General features: G+C 34.9%; 7 protein-coding genes across 7 annotated transcripts; 6 read left to right on the plus strand and 1 right to left on the minus strand.

Moving 5' to 3' along the window:
- Positions 1-31: 31 nt before the first annotated feature.
- LOC105969007 (F-box protein CPR1) lies at positions 32-3167 on the minus strand. Its single transcript, XM_088811542.1, has 3 exons — positions 1677-3167; positions 1227-1330; positions 32-453 (listed from the first exon to the last, which is right to left on the minus strand). The coding sequence occupies exons 1-2, from the start codon at positions 2792-2794 to the stop codon at positions 1291-1293; spliced, it is 1158 nt and encodes a 385-aa protein (XP_088667668.1). The 5' UTR covers positions 2795-3167; the 3' UTR covers positions 32-453; positions 1227-1290.
- Positions 3168-7100: 3933 nt separating this feature from the next.
- On the plus strand, positions 7101-9442 carry TDT (tonoplast dicarboxylate transporter). The gene is made up of 6 exons (XM_012993722.2): positions 7101-7535; positions 7623-8103; positions 8249-8292; positions 8390-8485; positions 8749-9259; positions 9350-9442. The coding sequence occupies exons 1-6, from the start codon at positions 7101-7103 to the stop codon at positions 9397-9399; spliced, it is 1617 nt and encodes a 538-aa protein (XP_012849176.2). The 3' UTR covers positions 9400-9442.
- A 360-nt stretch (positions 9443-9802) lies between these two features.
- Positions 9803-10359, plus strand: LOC105968322 (uncharacterized). The gene has a single exon (XM_012992951.2). It carries the CDS (start codon positions 9836-9838, stop codon positions 10253-10255), a length of 420 nt encoding a protein of 139 aa, XP_012848405.2. The 5' UTR covers positions 9803-9835; the 3' UTR covers positions 10256-10359.
- Positions 10360-11035: 676 nt separating this feature from the next.
- On the plus strand, positions 11036-11434 carry LOC105968321 (cysteine proteinase inhibitor 5). The gene has a single exon (XM_012992950.2). The coding sequence runs from the start codon at positions 11036-11038 to the stop codon at positions 11432-11434; it is 399 nt and encodes a 132-aa protein (XP_012848404.2).
- Positions 11435-12841: 1407 nt separating this feature from the next.
- LOC105968515 (cysteine proteinase inhibitor 1) lies at positions 12842-13611 on the plus strand. The gene has a single exon (XM_012993149.2). The coding sequence runs from the start codon at positions 13117-13119 to the stop codon at positions 13483-13485; it is 369 nt and encodes a 122-aa protein (XP_012848603.2). The 5' UTR covers positions 12842-13116; the 3' UTR covers positions 13486-13611.
- A 408-nt stretch (positions 13612-14019) lies between these two features.
- On the plus strand, positions 14020-14715 carry LOC105968319 (cysteine proteinase inhibitor 5). The gene has a single exon (XM_012992949.2). It carries the CDS (start codon positions 14154-14156, stop codon positions 14514-14516), a length of 363 nt encoding a protein of 120 aa, XP_012848403.2. The 5' UTR covers positions 14020-14153; the 3' UTR covers positions 14517-14715.
- A 3296-nt stretch (positions 14716-18011) lies between these two features.
- Positions 18012-18374, plus strand: LOC105968318 (cysteine proteinase inhibitor 1). The gene has a single exon (XM_012992948.1). It carries the CDS (start codon positions 18012-18014, stop codon positions 18372-18374), a length of 363 nt encoding a protein of 120 aa, XP_012848402.1.
- Positions 18375-19688: the final 1314 nt, after the last annotated feature.

The raw sequence follows: 19688 nt of genomic DNA on the forward strand, positions 1-19688 counted from the left end.
ATTATAATTATAATGAAAAAAAAAAGGAAAATACAACCACAATTGCACACACTCATTCAGCTGAAAATCTATCGAGCTCGGCTCGAGTTTGATTACAAAGAAAAAATGTACAAAAAGTCAAGCTACTCGAGCTCGATTAGTATTTGGCTCAACTAAAGCTAGCTCGACTCGATTCTTTATCAAACACAACTTTAAAAGTCCATAATAATTCAAACAAAGCTGGAACAACAATGCATTCATTGGGCTAGACTCGATTTCGTTACATCTGTATACTACATTTGTACAGGGGCAGACAAGTGACAACCACCCATTGTGTTTCTTTCTCTCCAATGTAAATCCCAGGACCTGCAAATTCTCCTTAACGTAATCGCCTTCATCGGTATGAACTTTGACAGAAGATCGAGTGAGCTTCTTCCCTGTTTGATTCTTCAGCATCTTTACTTCGTTGCTATTCTGAAATCAAAGTAGCAAGACGATGAGTATATTTGGACTGAAAATTAATTTAATTAGTTCAGATGTAAGAGTTCGAAAAAACTAACAATTCGCTACTGTCGGAAGTTCTCAGGGTAATAGATAAATTGTTTAGAAATGCTTTGTATTGCAGACGATGCTCGGTTTTAGATATGATGGTTCTATGACATTTTACAGTCTTCAATCAAATTAAAAATATATTTCAAATTCCACAAATTCAGGGTGGACTAAAAGAATTCACCAAGTGATTTTCCTATTTGGATCAATTTAAATACTATGAACTAGCATAGGCTATGGACAAGTTGCTTTCATTTCACAGCAGTAACAGTTATATGGTCACAAAATTGAACAAAGAGTATGCTACGATAATGTGCTTACACTATAAAAAACGCAATAGCACCAACTGCACAGTTATAGTAACCAATTCCTAATACTGTGCTGTTAATCATATTTGTTCTACATAAATTCTTAAGCTTTATGTATAGTGAGTCAATAGCAATAACGATAATCTGTCAAATGAAAAAACACGGAACATAATCTGTTTAATATGGTCCATTAGAACTTGTTCCACGAAAACAATTTAAAGTGACTAAAGTGAGTCGGAGGCTCAGAAGTTTCTTATTCAAAATGACTATCATCAGTTATGTTATTCCTTAAAAGAATTGCAATAACAACATTCGAGTTCATAAAATGTGTAGACTTTTAAAATGTAAGCAATTATGCATCAACTGTCGTAGGGAAAATGGTTAACTTGCCTCGTTTATCTCATCCGGTAGTATTTTCTTTCTCTGCTTCTTGCCTTTTCCTCTGCTCGTTTAATTACAGCACCAGCTTGAATCCCTCCGACAAGAAATCATCCCTGATAAAAGCAGAGGTGAGTAAACAGTCAAAACAAGATTATCACATGCAAAAACACTACACCGAAGAAGTTGATTTTTTTTTTTTTGCAAGCCAATACTTTTAGCATTAATCTGAAGCATAGAAACTTCTCTCAAAGGTATATATATTCTTTTGGTTCAAAAAAAGAAAACGTGTTTATATGTAAGGAAATGACTTATTCTCAGAGGATGAAAAACATATTGAGAAGAAGCCAATGATGTACAGGCCACATGAAATTCGAAGCATAAGAATAAGAAATTCATAGTTGACTGACTAGGTCTTGCACAAGTCAACACAAGAGATGGACAGATCATAAAAGTATTCACCTTTTATTCCTGATCTTCTTTCCCTTGATCTTATCACGTCCGAGTTTCTTGAACGTACGAGGTCCATCAGGCGAAATAAGGCTCTCGACACAAGGTTCAGCATAAAACACGAAAGGCATACCATCCACCAAAACATCTTCAACACTTTTCTTTTTCAAATCATACCAAAAAAGCCTCTTATCTTCGCAATTCAGCAGAATCTTATCTCTTTCCCCAGAATACGCAAGCGGCTTCACAAAATCACCCTCCTCAATTAAAGGAGGACAAATCGAAACTAGTTTAGTCCACGATTCTTTCACCCCATACTCATTCATCACCCAAATAACAGCACGCGATCTGTTAGTGCAAACCAGACAAAGGCGCCCTTCAATGCTATCCAAGTTCAGTTCGAAAATTCTTGTCCGAAAGCCAGGCGGCATTGCCACCTCGTAGTGCTTCTCGCTCTCGACGCTAAAAGCCATGATCCTCGCCCTGTACCCACGATCGTACTCCTCCACCAGCGTGTGCATAGCTCCACTAACAAACGCACGCCAGTGCCCCTTCAGAAAAGGCAGCGGGTAAGGGAAATCCTCGATTTCTCTCCAGGAATTGGACTTGAGGCCGTAGATCATAGTCTTCGAATTCATCCACACATGGCTGCTTTTATTCCTGTACTCAACTACCCTGACGATCTTGTAATCATCGTTTATCGAATCGTATCCAAAACCACATGTGGTTTTCGTGTAATATTCGTCCACAGTGGGATATTCGGCAGAACACTGCGGCAAAACCTTGTAATCTCTAGAAAAAGGGTTCCACAAAACAGGTGGATCGCTAATCACAAGAACTATACCGTTGCAGGAATTCGAGATGCAGTCGACCGTCTTGTAGTAAAACGGCGGTTTGACGACGTGAGCCTTGTCGAGTGAATCCAAGTCAAGCGTGTAAACGGCGAGCCCTCCGAGCACAAGACTCCGGTGTGAATTCGACGCCACCGACTGAAGCAGGTGCATTTTCACGAAATTCTCGCTGTCTATGAGAGAACACCACAGCTTCGCGACGGCGCGGAACCGCTTGAGGCTTTTCACGGGGAGACGGCGGAGGATGTCCTCGACGAGCTCAAACGGTAGAGTTGCCATTTTCACCGAGCCGATTTTGCAGTGAAAAAATTAGGGTTTGTGGATCTATTCGATTGAATCGAAAACACAAAATATAATTGGGGGAAAACTTTAATTTAGTTTGTGTATAGCTACAGTTCTATCAAAATCCACCTAAACAAACAGATCAGAAGTCCAACCTGAACCTCACATAAAAGATATCTGCTGTATCAACCATATTCGCACGAGAAATATATGGTGGTGGAGTGGAAGACGACGACTGAGGAGTGGAAATAGCAATTTCGGTAGCTGCATTTATTGATGCTTTTGGACTCACTTTTCTATTTATCTTTCTACTTTTACTTTTGACAGCATATATAATTTAATAATAATATATTAATTTAGCGCAAAATTATATACTATGTCTTAAGCGGTAATTGTTAATTTATCTACATGTTTGAATTTTGTATTTTATTATTTCGTAAATTTAGAAAATATTAATTAATAAAATTATGAGTTCAACCACCAACACGGCTCACGCGTTAGGTTGTTCGGTAAAGATTAAAGTTAAAATAGACCGATACCAAACTTGGTGGCGTGGATTACTATGTGATAAGGTATTTGCTATTATTTTAAACATAAAGAGGTGAATTTCCAATTCACAAGAAATCGAGCAAAATATTAAATAAAGGAAATCAAAACAGAAATGCAATCGGTGGAATCCATGCAGGAATTTTTTTATTTAAATATCAACTCAATTGTCACTTTGACATTGATCATTAAATTAGATAAATAATAAAAATATTTTAAAATTTTGCTAACTAAACATGTTTCTAACTTTTTAAAATTGCAAAATGTTGAATCATAAGGTGTCTGACAGGTGTTTTCGAATTTACGACACTGAAACGTATTCAAAACGCGGAAACGTGAAGTTCAAATTTTCATTGTACAAAGTGGTGGGAATGAATTATTTCCTTTTGGAAAAAGAACAAACCTAATTGGTAAATGGGTCCCAATATGGGCCCTACATAGATATATTTCTAAATGGGCCTGCAGAGGCCCCAATTTAATATGGTGTTGCCCATATATTGCCATCCAGAAACTTCCTAGCACATGCAACTCAAAATCCAATCCATTCTTTAGTTGAATTTCGATTTAAATTTTAAATTACAGGCAATTTGACTTCAATTTTTTTTTCAAATAATCCCTAAAAAAATCATACAACAAAGTTTTAATTCAAAAACTCTTGAAAAAAGAAAGTATTGAATTTGCATAATAAAGAAAAAAAGGGCAAATATATTTTCATTTCACTTGCCCAAAAGTGAAATCACGTTAATTCCAAAATTCAAATTTCTCAAATTGATTGCTAGGCTTATCAATACTCAATAGTACTGAATCACTAACCATAAAAGCTATGTCCAACATTTATTATCAGATATTGAAAATCTCTAAAAAGCATCCAGAAAATGCTTTATAAAAATGAAAAAAATGAAAAAAAAAAAAGAACAAACAAAAAAAAATGGCCTTTAAATTGAGCATATTCCTCATAGCCGTTGAGTTCTTGTTGGTAGCCTACATTCTTTTAGACATCTATGCCGCAGTGTTTATTGGTCCGTACGACGACATCGTAACACAACCAGAAGACAGCATTATCGGACTTAACGCAACAAACGAGGATCCCAAAGTTGTTGGATTAGGAATGTTCGCCGTTGACGAATACAATAAGTTGACGAAGAGCAATCTGAAATTCCAGAGTGTGGTAAAGGCTTTATATGTGCAGTCGAACTACATGCTCTTAATCCAGGTCATGGATGAAACTTTCTCCGCATCCAAACAGTACGGCGCCGTTGTGAACCGGCGAGGGGATCGGATGAGCCTCCTCGCCTTCGACGAATATAACATGTAATCTGCTATTTGATTATTGGAATTTAATTTAGCCAATCCTCCTTTTTTCAAATTTTTTTTTTTAAATTTAGTGGTGAATTTAGGAGCGATGCGTACAATCTACATGGGTCAAAATGAAGGTTGACCATAAGTTGACCATATTCAATTGAAAAGGTGCATACAAAATTCAATTAATCTGTTTTTTTTTAACAGGTTTGAGTTTGGCACTGAAGTTTCTGTCAAATGAAATTAATTATAAGATAAATTAATAGCTCCTTCATTCATTATCAAATAAATTTGGATGTGATATGCATTGCATAAGAATGATAGTGTTTTTATTAAGAAAACTAATCAACACAGCATATAAATTATATTTTGTATATAATTGATGAGGCCTAAATGGCCTCACTAATAGTAAAATGGGAACGAATCCAGGGAGTAAAGAGACGATCAAGGTGAAAGAAAACTCGTCTAAGAAAGAGCTCAAGTATCTTAGGAGATCTGCGAAAAAGAAGTATATATCGTGGAAGAATTCTCCGTCATTATCACTTCAACGGTCAAATCATTCAGATGAAGTGGAAAATTGATATATCTTTCAAAGGGGTAAATAAAGATGTCTTGAATCTAGAATTAGAAGTGGCCATTTTTTTTTATTTATTTTACGTTTCACGGTTGTATTTATACATGCCATAAGGATGGGTATGCTGGCACCCACGTGGAGAGTGAAGTGACTTGCAGCGAGCTCCTTTTACATATTGAAGACGGGCTGCTTCCTGTTACTGTGACATGGGTCGCTTCGTGGCTTCTCTCAATTGCCTTAAACGAGCTTGTTGTTGGTTGGTGTGCCTCCTTTTGATTCACGTCACGGTGCAAACCGTCCAGCTACCTCTCTAACGATGTGTCAAATATGATTACAACCACTACTTGCACATGCCATGTGATAAGCTATTTGGTAGGCCTTAACAGTTTATAGCGGGTGGGGCAGTATCGGGTCTAAGCCATCTTTGGGCTTTGTATATAGCTTTCTTTCAATATGGGCTTCTTGGCAATTGAGCCCATATCAATATAATAATTCAAAATATTGCTACAACTTTTTTATTTTGACATTTTGCAATATTTGGCCCTTGGCAAAAAAAAATTTGGGATCAAGTGTGAAACATCAAGTTGAGTTGATGCGGGACCGACAAGGGATGGAATGTGGGCTTAGTATTTGGGGTCGTATTTCCTCGTCCATATACGTGTCCAATTTGGACTGTTGTTTTATTAATTTATTATTATTATACAGCTCAAAATTGTCTCATATGTATATTTTGCGTCACTATAATGTTGCTTGGCCTCACATTAACTACTGTTGCTTGAGCTGACAACTATCATCTGTGTGGATCAGGATTATATTCTTCGAATTTCCACCTGGGCAAAGAGTTATGCCAATATTAATTCATTAATTAAAAATAAATTATTTGTGAAATCCAGATTCCCAATAATTCATCAGGTCACAATCGAACCATCAAAATAACCAAACATTTCCAACAGTACTAGAAAGTAGAAAGCTAAGGTTTAATTTCTCGTGGATAAGAAGAAGCATTGTATTATTATTATTCCACTTGCTAATTATTCATCTAATCGTGTAATTAGCTCCATCATTAGCCATGTCATTATTTCTTCTATCAAGCTCCAATTATATAAACACGTATGAGCTGTCTATAGCAACGTGCATGTGTCATGGTCCAACTCTCATCGTATTTGATTCAAATGCAATCTAAATACATTGCATTTTGTTATATTAAAAGTATTTTATACTTTCAAGCATTACAATTGAAAATTCAATCATTTTTTTATACTAGCTACGTTTCACAATAGCCGTCTTTCGTCAGATTTTATTTTTGTTCTATTATTATCTATCACTTTATAATTCTAATTTTGCATTAATTACATTTTCATATCATTATTCATTATTAACTCTCTATCACTCCGTATTTTCTACATTAATATTTATTTTCCTAAAATCAAGACATATCAATTGGGATTCTTAAAATTTGTGTGTCATTGTGAAAAACAACACATATATAGAAACGGATGGAGTAATTAAAAATTAATCACTTGACTCGAGAGAGAGAGAGAGAAAGAGGATAAACTGGACATAAAATAATTAAAAAATGGTGATAGTCAAATTCTATTTAGCATTAATCATTAAAACATATAAACCCAGTTCATAATCATACTAAGAGCAATTATTAACAATAATTGTGTAGTTAGTACATACTAATTAAGAACACTAATAGAAACTCTTCTTTGTCCTATATTTCTGAAAATTAGCTATATAAACCAGTTTTCGTTGAGGCATATCATTTAAAAAAAGAAAAAGAAAAAGAAAAAGAAAAATCATTTTCATTTTCATTTCCATTTCATTATTTTCTTTCTTTAATTTAATTTAATTTAGTATATTTTTGTCTTCTCCAACAAGATGAAGGGCAAAGATACAGTAGTTGATACGGATGATTCAAAAGCCCCACTTCTCCCGCTCCACGACCCGATTCATCGTTCAGAAAGCTCCGAATCATTCACCAGATCCATTTTCACGTTGAAGAACTTGTTCGTCCTGCTCGGTCCGCTACTGTGCGGCCTGATTTGCCTCTGCGTCAACCTGAATGGCGGCAATGAAACCAGCCGGAATATGCTGGCGGTGCTGGCCTGGGTGTTCACGTGGTGGCTGACGGAGGCGGTTCCGATGCCGATTACTTCCATGGCGCCGCTCTTCCTCTTCCCTCTCTTCGGAATCTCCTCCGCCGACGCCGTCGCCCACTCCTACATGGATGACGTCATCTCTCTAGTCCTCGGCAGCTTCATCCTCGCCCTCGCCGTCGAGCATTACAACATTCACCGGAGATTGGCTCTCAACGTAAGCACCGAATTAATCTTCTTCAATTTATAATTCATCTGAAAAGTTTAAAAAAATTAAATCAATTGTAACAATTGCAATTTGCAGATAACCCTGCTATTCTGCGGCGATCCGTTGAACCCACCGCTTCTCCTCCTCGGAATATGCGCCACGACGGCGTTCGTCAGCATGTGGATGCACAACGTGGCGGCGGCGGTGATGATGATGCCGGTCGCCACCGGAATTTTGCAGAGGCTGCCGGCGGCTGGACCCGCCCAGCCGGTTCTCGTATCCAAGTTCTGCAAAGCGGTGGTCCTCGGGGTTATTTACTCTGCGGCGGTAGGAGGGATGAGCACACTGACCGGGACAGGTGTCAACCTCATATTGGTCGGGATGTGGAAGAGTTATTTTCCCGAAGCCCGGCCCATCAGCTTCAACACGTGGCTCTTCTTCGGTTTTCCTCTTGCATTGTGTATTTTCATCGCTCTGTGGGCCATACTTTGCTTGCTGTACTGCAGAAGTGGGTCCACTCAAGCCCTATCTGCATACATGGACAAAGCCCATTTGAAGAGGGAGCTTGATTTGTTAGGTAGGGCCCACAAAAGCCCACTTCTTTCTCTCTCTAATTAGTCTCCAATAATTACATATTATAAAATTGACTTTAATTATTTGCTTATATGAGTAATATTTATTTAACAAAATGGTTTAATAATAATTATTGAGTATAATTACAGGTCCAATGGCTTTTGCTGAAAAGATGGTACTTGCTATATTTTCGGTGGGTCAATTATAACAGCTTTAATAAAATTGATTGCTCAATTAATTAATTAATATTAATTTTAGCTTAATTATATTAATTTGATTTGCAAATACAGATGTTAATTGTGTTGTGGATGACGAGGAATCTAACAGATGAGATTCCTGGTTGGGGGTCTCTGTTCAACGACCGTGCTGGTGATGGAACTGCTAGTGTAAGTATTTTTATATATAATATATTTAAATATTAACCATTATATTTAATATTACTCATATATAGATAAACATTTATAAATTAATACAGTCCGAAAGTATAATTTTTTTATTAATTTAGCGAATTATTAAATTATGGATTTATCAATTTAAGACGTTCTCACCGAATTGGGATCGGGAGAAACTAAACTATTATTTAAGCGAGATTTTAATTTATCGAGGTTCTACGGTATTTAATTAATAAAATGAATCTCGTGCTAATTAGGTTATGATGGCAACATTGTTATTCATAATCCCTAACAAGAAGCAAAGAGGGGAGAAGCTAATGGATTGGAACAAATGCAAGAAGCTCCCGTGGAACATCGTGCTCCTGTTAGGCGCCGGATTCGCCATCGCCGACGGCGTCCGCACGAGCGGACTGGCCGACGTGCTGTCGGAGATGCTGGAGTTTTTGGAGAAGGCGCCGTACTGGGCAATCGCCCCCGCCGTGTGCCTCGTAGGCGGCACCATAACGGAGTTCACTTCCAACAACGCCACCACCACATTGTTGATCCCGCTTCTGATCCAAATCGCGCAGAACATGCATCTCCATCCGCTCCTGCTTGTAATCCCCGGCGCCATCGGATCTCAGTTCGCTTTTCTTTTGCCGACGGGGACTCCGTCGAATATTGTTGGATTCACGACGGGGCATATTGAAATTAACGATATGTTGATCACCGGCGCTCCGCTCAAAATTGCCGGAATTTTGGTGCTATCAATTCTAATGCCCACACTTGGTAACTTTTTATTTATTTATTTAAATTGTTTTTATTTATTTAAATTTGTGTTTTGATATTTATATTGATTAAAATTTCTTGATCTTGTAGGAGCATTTGTGTTTAGAACGGATGAGCCACTACTCAACTTCGGTGGTTAATAAGAACTAGTGAAGGAGCCCAACCTTGTTTCATTTTGTAATATAATATATATTCAAGTGCATATAATATTATAATTTTATTTTATCTTATTGTTTCAAACAAGTCATTCAATTATAATATTATTCCAGAAAAAATAGAAATAATAGATTATAATATCTAACTAAATGACCAATAAAAAAATTATAAAAATATTATTAGCTTCTTGGGGTTTTAACTTTTAACCTTCTATTTTTAAGAGAGAATTTCTATTCAGATTACAGAATTCAAATTCGTAGCATACATAAATTCACACAATCTAATGATTTCATCTATTCAAATTGCGTAAATTATTGATTGCAGATTACTTCGTTATACCCACAAAACCACTATAAATATAGGTAGAGAAAAACCATTAACACACTAAAAAGCATCACACAAATATTATCTCTCTTTAAAATGGCTCTCAAATCTGTCTCTTTCATCATGATTGCTTCCTTCTTATTGGCCTCCTCCCTTTTCGGTGTCTCCACCGCCTTTGGCCGCCGGAAAGCCATGGCCCCAGGCGGCGGCGGCGGCGAAGTGACGGCTAACCCACCGAATTTCGGTATCAATTTGGGGTTTGTACCAATAAACCCCGAGGATCCCAAAGTGGTGGCGATTGCAAAGTTCTCCATTGAAGAGTACAACAAAGAGCACAACGCGAATCTGGTTTACTCCACCGTGTACGAGGCGCTCTCCGCCGAGGATGCTCAGGGGACGAGAAAGTACGCCCTTGTTGTGGCGGCGACCGACAACAAAGTGTTGAATGACTACAGCGTTAGTGTCGTCGTTGCGAAAGGCTCCCAGAAGGTTGTTGCCTTCGAACAAAATAAATGATGCGTTAAATTTGATAAATTTAATTTTAGGTGTGATGTTACAAAGTGAAGGGAATGTAATAAAGAATGTTTGAAGAATAATTTATCTAATATATTGGGATCTCACATCTTTGTGTCAATTTTTTTTTTAATGAAAAGTTCGATTTAAGGTAGTCAAATTAAACTCGACTAGAACGGAAATAATAAGCTAGATATAAAACGCAAGATGGCCGAATTGCTCTTTAATTCGATATGCTTGATAATCGAATTAAGCTTAAACACATATTTTTTAAAGTGGAATAAAAATTCAAACAAGTTTAAATAGTCGTATGTTTGGCTTGACTATAGAATCGTATCTATTTCTACAATACAATTTTGTATGCGTTTGGACTGAAGGATTTGAAATTACTCTAAATCAATCCGAAAAGAAAGAACTAAAAATGAGAGTAGTTATGATCATATATTTCCATGTCAAATATCTCAATTCAAACAAATTCATCGAATTTGTTATGAATACATTCGAAATCCCTCTCTCTAATCCTCTCATCCAAATTACGAATCAAACCTTAATAATTAACTTATTTTTTCGAATATAATTAATAGGATTAAGCGAGGATTTGTATCTCGTCTCATGTACTTATACAATAAACATGAGATTGTCATTAAATTCAAAACCTCATCCTTTGCATTAAATTGTTGTATCAAATTACTGAAATGGCAAATGCATGGGGCAATATTGTTATATTAAAGCTTTAAGAACACACTGAATATATAGATCTTAATAAGATATAATTAATTAAACATGGCACTGAAAACAGACCCTCTACATTTCATATTGTTAATCCTATTATTATCGGTGACTCGGCCCATAGACTCGGCCACCACCGCCGATGAAAAACTGCTCCATCTCGGTGGGACATCGCAGCCAATCATTGCGCCGGAAGAAGACCAGAAGGTGGTGGAAATAGCCGATTTTGCGGTGGATAAACACAATCAATTGGCTAAAACGAACTTGAAATTATCGAATGTGATAAACGGGACAATGACGGTTCTTGGTGGCACTTATTACGAACTTGCAATATCTGCTGTCGATCGTCGTAAGGCAAATGCTGCACAAAATTATGTTACTCTTGTTTATGAGAAGCCATGGCAACATTTGAAGATCCTTGTTAGCTTCAAAGAGATTCCAATTTCAGTGTAATACTGTGTAATTGGCCTTTATTAATTATTTTGGTGGAAAAAAAAAAATACAACCTTGGAAAGCGCATTTATATTTTATAACATAAATCCTAAAACACTTTTTTAATCTTTGAAATCTTTTTTTGTTCTTTTTGGTAAATTTGTTTCTTAAAACAAAAATTATTCGTTCCAAATATACATAGTAACAATAATCATTTAACATGCTGCACATATCAACAACCTAATTAATTAATGGGAAACAAATATTTAACATTATTAAAATAAGGGTTTTTGGCACTTTGTACCCTTAAATTGCAAAAATTGGCAGATTGCACTCTTTAAATATAAATTATTTGGCACTTTGCACCTCAAATCACATTTGGCTTAGAAAATTTACCTGCAACTTGTTGGAAACCTGGAAGAAAGGCAAATTCACAATTTTCTTATTATCTATCCTCTTCCCTCAATTCTTAATCACCGTTCCACCATTTTTATCTTCCCTTCAATCGAAAATCCTAAAATCTTTTTAGCCATTTCTTTCTATGGTAAAATCGGTATAAACACTAAACAATAATAGTAAATCTCTTTTTTTTTTTTTTTTTTTAGTATGAAAATAATGTAACTGGAAATGTTAGGCCGAACCCTCAATTTTTTTTTAATATAGTCAAATGACAAAATAAGGCTACTGAGAAGTTTATTTGGTGGTAGAAATGTGGTGCCTATTAGTTTCATGATGGGAAAATTTTTGTGTTCCCATTGAATAGTTTGGATCTGCAAAATTATTTAAAAAAAAATTGAGCTACCATGGAATAAAACTTGATTTTCTGAAGGTGTGTTATCGAACTCTTGTCTATATATTCCGACCATTCTTGAGTTTTAGTTCAGAATTTACATATTATGGCAAATAGAAACGGCTAAGAAGAATTTAGGATTTTTTGATTAATATGACGAAATATAAAAATGGTGGAACGATGATTAAAAATTGGGGGAAGAGGATAGATAATTAGAGAATTGCGAATTTGCCCATCTTTCAGATTTTCAACAAGTTGCAGGTAATTTTTCTAAGCCAAAAGTGATTTGGAGTGCAAAATGCCAACCAATTTATGTTTAAAGGGTGCAATCTGCCAATTTTGCAATTTAAGGGTGCAAAGTGCCAAAACAGTGTAATTCAAGGGTGCAAAGTGCCAAAAACCCTTAAAATAATATTACCACAATGTAATATATTGCAATAGGATGCGATATTTACGATATCTGTTTTGAGGGTGATTTGTCAATGGTCATCACATTTAAGGGTGGTTTGTGTGATTTTCATCATATTTGGGTGGATTGTTGTGATTTTCAGCACATTGGGACTATTTGTGCAATTTTCAGCACATGATATTTTATTTCATAGTAACAACAATCACTGCTGAATCATATATACTAAAAAAAGAAAAAAGAAAATAAAAAAGTAAATAAATCAAAATCCAATTTTAAAAAATATTGTGAATAGATAGTAACAACAATGATTTAGGTTACCATTTAGGTGAAGAACCGAATTAATGACAAATAAATGTTTTACAGCGCACACACTACACAGAGCCCAACCCTCTATAAATACCACGGGTCGGCCACCACAAACACACACACCCACTCACACACACACACACACACACACACACACACACACACACAAAAATTAAAATAAAAAATAATTAAAAAAAAATGGCACCCAAATATCTGTCTCTTATCTTCGCACTGGCCTCGATTCTGGTGATTGAAGGCTCTACCTTAGGCGGCAAAGGCACCACGCTCGGCGGCTGGAAGCCGATCCCCGATCTCAAAGATCCGCAGGTGGTGAAAGCCGCTAATTTCGCGGTGGCGGAGCACAACAAGGAGGCTAAAACAACCTTGGAATTCGTTACCATCGTCAAGGGGGAGCAGCAAGTGGTTGCTGGTTTGAGATACCGCCTCGTCATCTCCGCCAAGTCCTCCGCCGCCGCCGCCGCACCAACAAGCTATAACGCGGAAGTTTTGTCCCAGCCCTGGAAGAAGCTTCTGAAACTGATTTCTTTCCGAGAAACTAGAGTCTAAATGTACTGATTTGCAATTTTTTATCTTTTTTGAGAAAATAAGTTCTACATAATTGCAAATTCGGTTTTCAATTGGATTGTATTTGTAATTCAAAGACTTCAATTTTGAATGATTTGGTGGGCCCAATATCTAATTTTGTTGAAATTTAAGGCCCGACTTTGTTCTATTAGCCTAAAATTAGTTTCTTTGGATGGATTAATTTTTATATTAATTTTTTAAATGCTTAAATTTAGTCGTTTGTGTATGTGTTTTTTTTTGTAAATTTATTTCTTCAAAACCAAATTATTTAATCCAAATCTGCCAGAAGAGGGTAACAATAATCATTAATCATTGTTTGACCTGTGCCGATTTATATCATGTTATATTGGGTGATATATTTCGAATAGATCTTTACAATTTATATACACACAAATGCATACACTACATTGGTATACATGTAACCTTCAACGTGTATAAAATAGAAATAGAAAATAACCGACTAGTGTCCTTAACCGATTTTGTCAAAAGATGGAACAGGAATCATTTGAAGTTTTGGTCCTTAAATCAACAATCCAATTAATTAACGGCAAATATTTAACACTAACAAAGTGCAATAACCTCTATAAATAGGACGTCCCACCACACAAATTATCAAACACAACCATTTCACATAAGAAAACAAATCAAACATGGCACTCAAATCTCGCTCTGTTCTCTTTCTTCTCCTCTCATTTATGCTGGTTTCGAGTATCAACGAAGCGGGCGCCACTTTCTTCGGAATTTGGCTGCCGATCGCTAACCTGAAAACCCCGGAGGTGGTGCAGATTGCCAAATTTGCAGTGGCGGAGCACAACAAAGAGGCTAAAACATCCTTGCAATTCGTTACCGTCGTAAGAGGTGAAACCAAACTGGTTGTCGGGAAGAACTACCGGCTGGTGATCACCGTCAAGGGCAGCGGCTCCGCCCAACCCAAAAACTATACCGCAGTTGTTTGGTCCAGGCCCTTGATAAAGTACCAGCAACTTCTTACGTTTAATGAAGTTAAAGTTTAAAAGTACATTATGAAGCAATGTTTGTACATTTTTTTTGTTTTTTGTTTTATCTAATAATGCTTTATCTGTGTGTAAAGCAGAATAAACGTAGGTAGATAGATAGGTAATTGTATTATTATTTTTTTGGTTATGGTTCTCTTTGAATAATCAATTAAAAATTCCTTGTAATTAACTAATTATACAGGAAAGGTTCCATTCACATTTTGTTACTTTATTTACCAGATGGTAATTAAATTTATTAGATTAATGTTTGAAGATCAAATCACCAGTCTTTGGAACAATCTCACTTCTCACCTTAAAATAAAATATATAAAAAATCAAATTATGCTACAAATGAAAAGGTAGGAAAATGCATGATTCAAAAATATCAAATTCCTACGGAGTATTCCTATAAATACCAAATTGGATGACATATAATCATAAACTAAATAAAGATCGAACAACTTTTGATTGTAGATTTATTCAAATGAAGTCAAGAACTTGAGGGCCCATTTAATAACATAATCTGAAAATGAAAATAAAAAATATGCATTGGCCCAATAGTAAAATAATTACTGGGCTTTTTTGAGACCCTTGTATCCAAAATGTGTAAATGAAAAAATAAAAATAAAATAAAATTATTTATAAATTAATATGCCTCGAAGTTATGGCGGGGCAGTAACTATAAATTTTTTTTATTTTTTTATGCAAAGGTAGAAAATGATCCATTTTTATATTTTCTTGAAGCTGTTCCCCAATTTACTATATATCTATTGGATTTTACGTTCTAGTTTTATTGTAATTATTGAATATTCATTTGTTTATTATTAGGGGTGGTAATTTCTCAACTTGGTCCGGATCCGATCCGGATCCATGTGGATCGGATTCAATATCAACCTACATGAATGGATTTAATGTGGATCGAGTTTAGATCGATTCAGATTGGATCCACATGGATTCATTGCATTTTTAATTCAACTTATGAGGTTGAATATCTCAACTTTTAGGGTTTAATATCTCATTAATTCAACTTATGATGTTGAATATCTCAACTTTTAGGGTTTAATATCTTAACTTATGTGGTTTAATATCTCAAGTTTCACAATTACATATATTCACACACACACACGCACACTTTTTACACACACTCACACACACACTTTTTTACACACACGCACACACACTTACATGCATATACACACTATCTGTTTATATATATATATATATATATATATATATATATATATATATATATATATATATATATGCATGTATCTGTTTATATATTTATATATATCTGTTTACATATATATACATGTTTATATATACGCGCACACACACTCACATATACACACACAGTTTCTACACACACGCTCTCTGTTTTACACACACACACTCGCATACACACACACACACACTCACATATACACACACAGTTTCTACACACACACTCTCTGCTTTACACACACACACTCGCATACACACACACACACTATTTTACACATACAAAGACACTCACAGTTTCTACACACACTCTCTGTTTTACACACACACTCGCATACACACACTCGCTTACACACACACACTGTTTTACACACACAAACACTCACATACACACACAGTTTTTATTAATATACTCATTGATAATTTTTTATGTATTAAACTTTTAATTAAAATAATATTTGACTTTTTTTTGTGAGAAAATTGTTTTGGTATTTAATTGGGTTTTGGTTGGATCCAATATGACCCACTTTATTTTGTTGTTAAACTTTCAATGGATCTAAAGTGGATCCACATGGATCCAGTTTTAAAAAAACATCAACTTGATCCGATCCAATTTGTTTCAACTAGACTTAATCTAAATTGGATCCTTGTGGACCGAACCGGATCTAATCGGATTCATGGAATCGGATCCAAATTGCCACCCCTATTTACAGGCCCGTTCTTGAGAGTTCGGGGGCCCTAGGCAAGGTTTAAAGAACAACTGAAAACATGGGCCCTTATTTGATAAAATAATTTTTATAGGGTAAATTACAACTACCCCTGAGGTATGGTTAATTTACGAAAAATAGCCCTCTTGTTTGGATAATTACATCTATCCCTCAACTATGATTTTTTTCTTACATCTCCACCCTTATGGTGTCAAATTCAACATAATCATCTAGATTTCGTGGAATGTGCTCTAGTTTGTACTCGTTTTGTGTAAAAATACAGATTTCGTGGAATCTGATATATACAAGCAAAAAAACACATATTATGATCATCTTGCTTCAAAATGTGAAGTTCGAATGGGATAAAACGGGTAAACAAAAGTGATAATATTCCATATAATCTCGAAATTTTCACTAAATTTGAAACCGCAAGGGTGGACGTGTAAGAAGATTTATAGTTGAGGGGGTGGTTGTAATTACCCAAATAAGAGGGGGTGTTTTTATAATTTAACCATACCTCAGGAGGTGGTTGTAATTACCCTTTTTTGTAGTAATGGGTGTTCGAAATTGAATGTATTAAAAACTATAAATAATATTTTCTAAAAATGATGAAATAAAAGATTACGGGGTTCGGGGGCGGTGCCCCCGAAATATGTTTTGAAATGTATGAATATAAAATAGCTAAAAATATGGAAAAAAAAATTCAAAATTAACAATATGATTTGCTGGTTCACTTCCTCCCGTGACGTATAATCTTTATAGCAAATAGACTTCATAAATATTTAAAAACTTGAATACACTAATGAATATTGATTCTGTTTTAGAATAAAAATAAGTAATTGAGATATTATAAATTTAATATTTAGGGGCCCCAAAGTTAAGAAAATTGCAAAAATATTTATTGATTATTTAGCTTAAATTTATTTTAGAACCGATGTTCCAAAATATAATATATATTATTTTTAAAAAAATAAGTACTAATATATAAAGTGTAAATAAAATAATTTGGGGGCCCCAAATTTTCGTAAAAAATCGGGAGCCCTAGGCGACTGCCTACTTCGCCTCCCCTCAGAACCGGCCCTGCCTATTTATTATCAATTTTCGTGTTTATGATAATTAGGGTAGAGAGGTTTTGTGGATGAGAATCCGAAGGGCTTTCTGAGTAATATATATATATATATATATATATATATATATATATATATATATATATATATATATATATATTTTATATACCGTATATATATCGAATAAGATCTTTACTATCGCATTTAACACAAACGCACGCATCCACATTAATGTGTGTAAATCAACGGTAAAAATTCACGCATAATGTAAGTTTCAACGTGTGTATCATAAAAATAAAGTACTAGTGTCCTTATATTTTATCTACCGAAATTCAATTTTTTTTTCAAAAAATATAGGAACGAGAATCATTTAAACTTGGTCCTTAAATCAACAATCTAATTAATTAACGGCAAATATTTAACACTAACAAAAGTGCAATAACCTCTATAAATAGGACGGCACACCACAAAAATTATCAAACACAACCATTTCACGTACAGAAGAAAACAAATTAAACATGGCACCCAAATCTCGTTCTATTCTCTTTCTTCTCCTCTCAATTTTGCTGGTTTCGAGTATCAACGAAGCGGGCGCCACTTTCTTCGGAATTTGGCGGCCGATCAATGACCTGAAAGACCAAGTGGTGGAGCAGATTGCCAAATTTGCGGTGACAGAGCACAACAAAGAGGCTAAAACATCCTTGGAGTTCATTACCGTCGTACAAGGTGAAACCAAATTGGTTTCCGGGACGAACTACCGGCTGGTGATCTCCGCCAAGGACCGCGGCGCCGCCCAACCTAAAAACTACACTGCAGTTGTTTGGTCCAGACCTTGGATCAAGTTCCAACAACTTCTTACATTTGATGAAGTTAAAGTGTAAAAGTACATGAAGGCGCAATGTTTGTACCCTTTATTTTTGCCCTATCTGCATGTAAAGCAGAATAAATGCGGACAATTTATATATATATATATATATATATATATTGGTAATTGTATTCTTTTATTGTTATATTTCTCTTGGAATGATCAATTAAATTCCTTTTAATTAAACAGAAAAGGTTCCATTCACATTTTTTACTTTATTTTCCAGATGGTAATTCGATTTATTAGATTTGTGTTTGAAGATCAAATAACCAGCCTTTGGAACCCAAGAAAATAAAAATAAACTCATGCTACAAATTAAATGAAAATGTAAGAAAATGGCATGATTCAAAATACCAAATTCCTAGGGAATATTCCTATAAATACCAAATTGGATGAAATATCATTAAAACTAAATAAAGATTGGACAACTTTAGAGGGATTAAATAAATATGGATATTATTGTTCGAGATATGTTCTTTATTTATAAAATAATAATAGTAACAACAATAATAAAGATAGATATTGAGTGAGAGGAAAAGGATGAGGTTTATAAGTATTAAATAAAGGAACAAGAAAACATGTGAATTTAAAGGTGGGAAAAAGGTCCCAATTAACATGCACTTCATGTAAAAATATCCAAAAAGTTGTTGCTTCATCCATTTAATTAAACAACCAATAAAGCAGTATAATTGTCTCTCAATCGATGATCTAGCGATTGGAGCAAGTGAATTAGTGTAAATTGACGTAAGTTCGAATTCACTTGCCAACGGTCGCTACGTTGAGTGTGTCACACATGGTTAGGTTAATGTAATTTACGTCTTTCGTATGGTTTGCAAGCTATTATACGAGAGTGTAAGTTTCTCGTATTATGTACAACTGAATGCACTAATATATGAAAATGTAGTTGATGGACTACTTAGGGGCCCATTTAATAACATAATCTTCAAATGAAAATAAAAATATACTTTGGTTTACAGTTATTGGCCCAACAGTAAAATAATTTACTGGGCTTTTTTGATACCCGTTTATCTAAAATGTGTAAACGAGAACAATAAAATATAAAAATGAATTTATTCATAAATTAATATGCATCGAAGAAATGGCAGGGGCAATAAACTATAGATTTATTTAATTTCTTTATTGAAAAGTAAGAAAATGATCCATTTTTATATTTTGTTGAAGCTGTCCCCCAATTTAGTAGTTAGTTGTTTACTATATCTTTCTTGGATTTTACGTTCTGGTTTTATTGTAATTTTCGTCCATAATTTGAAATTAATAGAATAATGTATTTAATTAATAATTTAAATATTGTAACTGGTGAAAAAAAAAA

Source organism: Erythranthe guttata, chromosome 13 (assembly GCF_056151865.1).
Source record: "Erythranthe guttata isolate IM_541 chromosome 13, IM_541, whole genome shotgun sequence".
Lineage (NCBI taxonomy): Eukaryota > Viridiplantae > Streptophyta > Magnoliopsida > Lamiales > Phrymaceae > Erythranthe > Erythranthe guttata.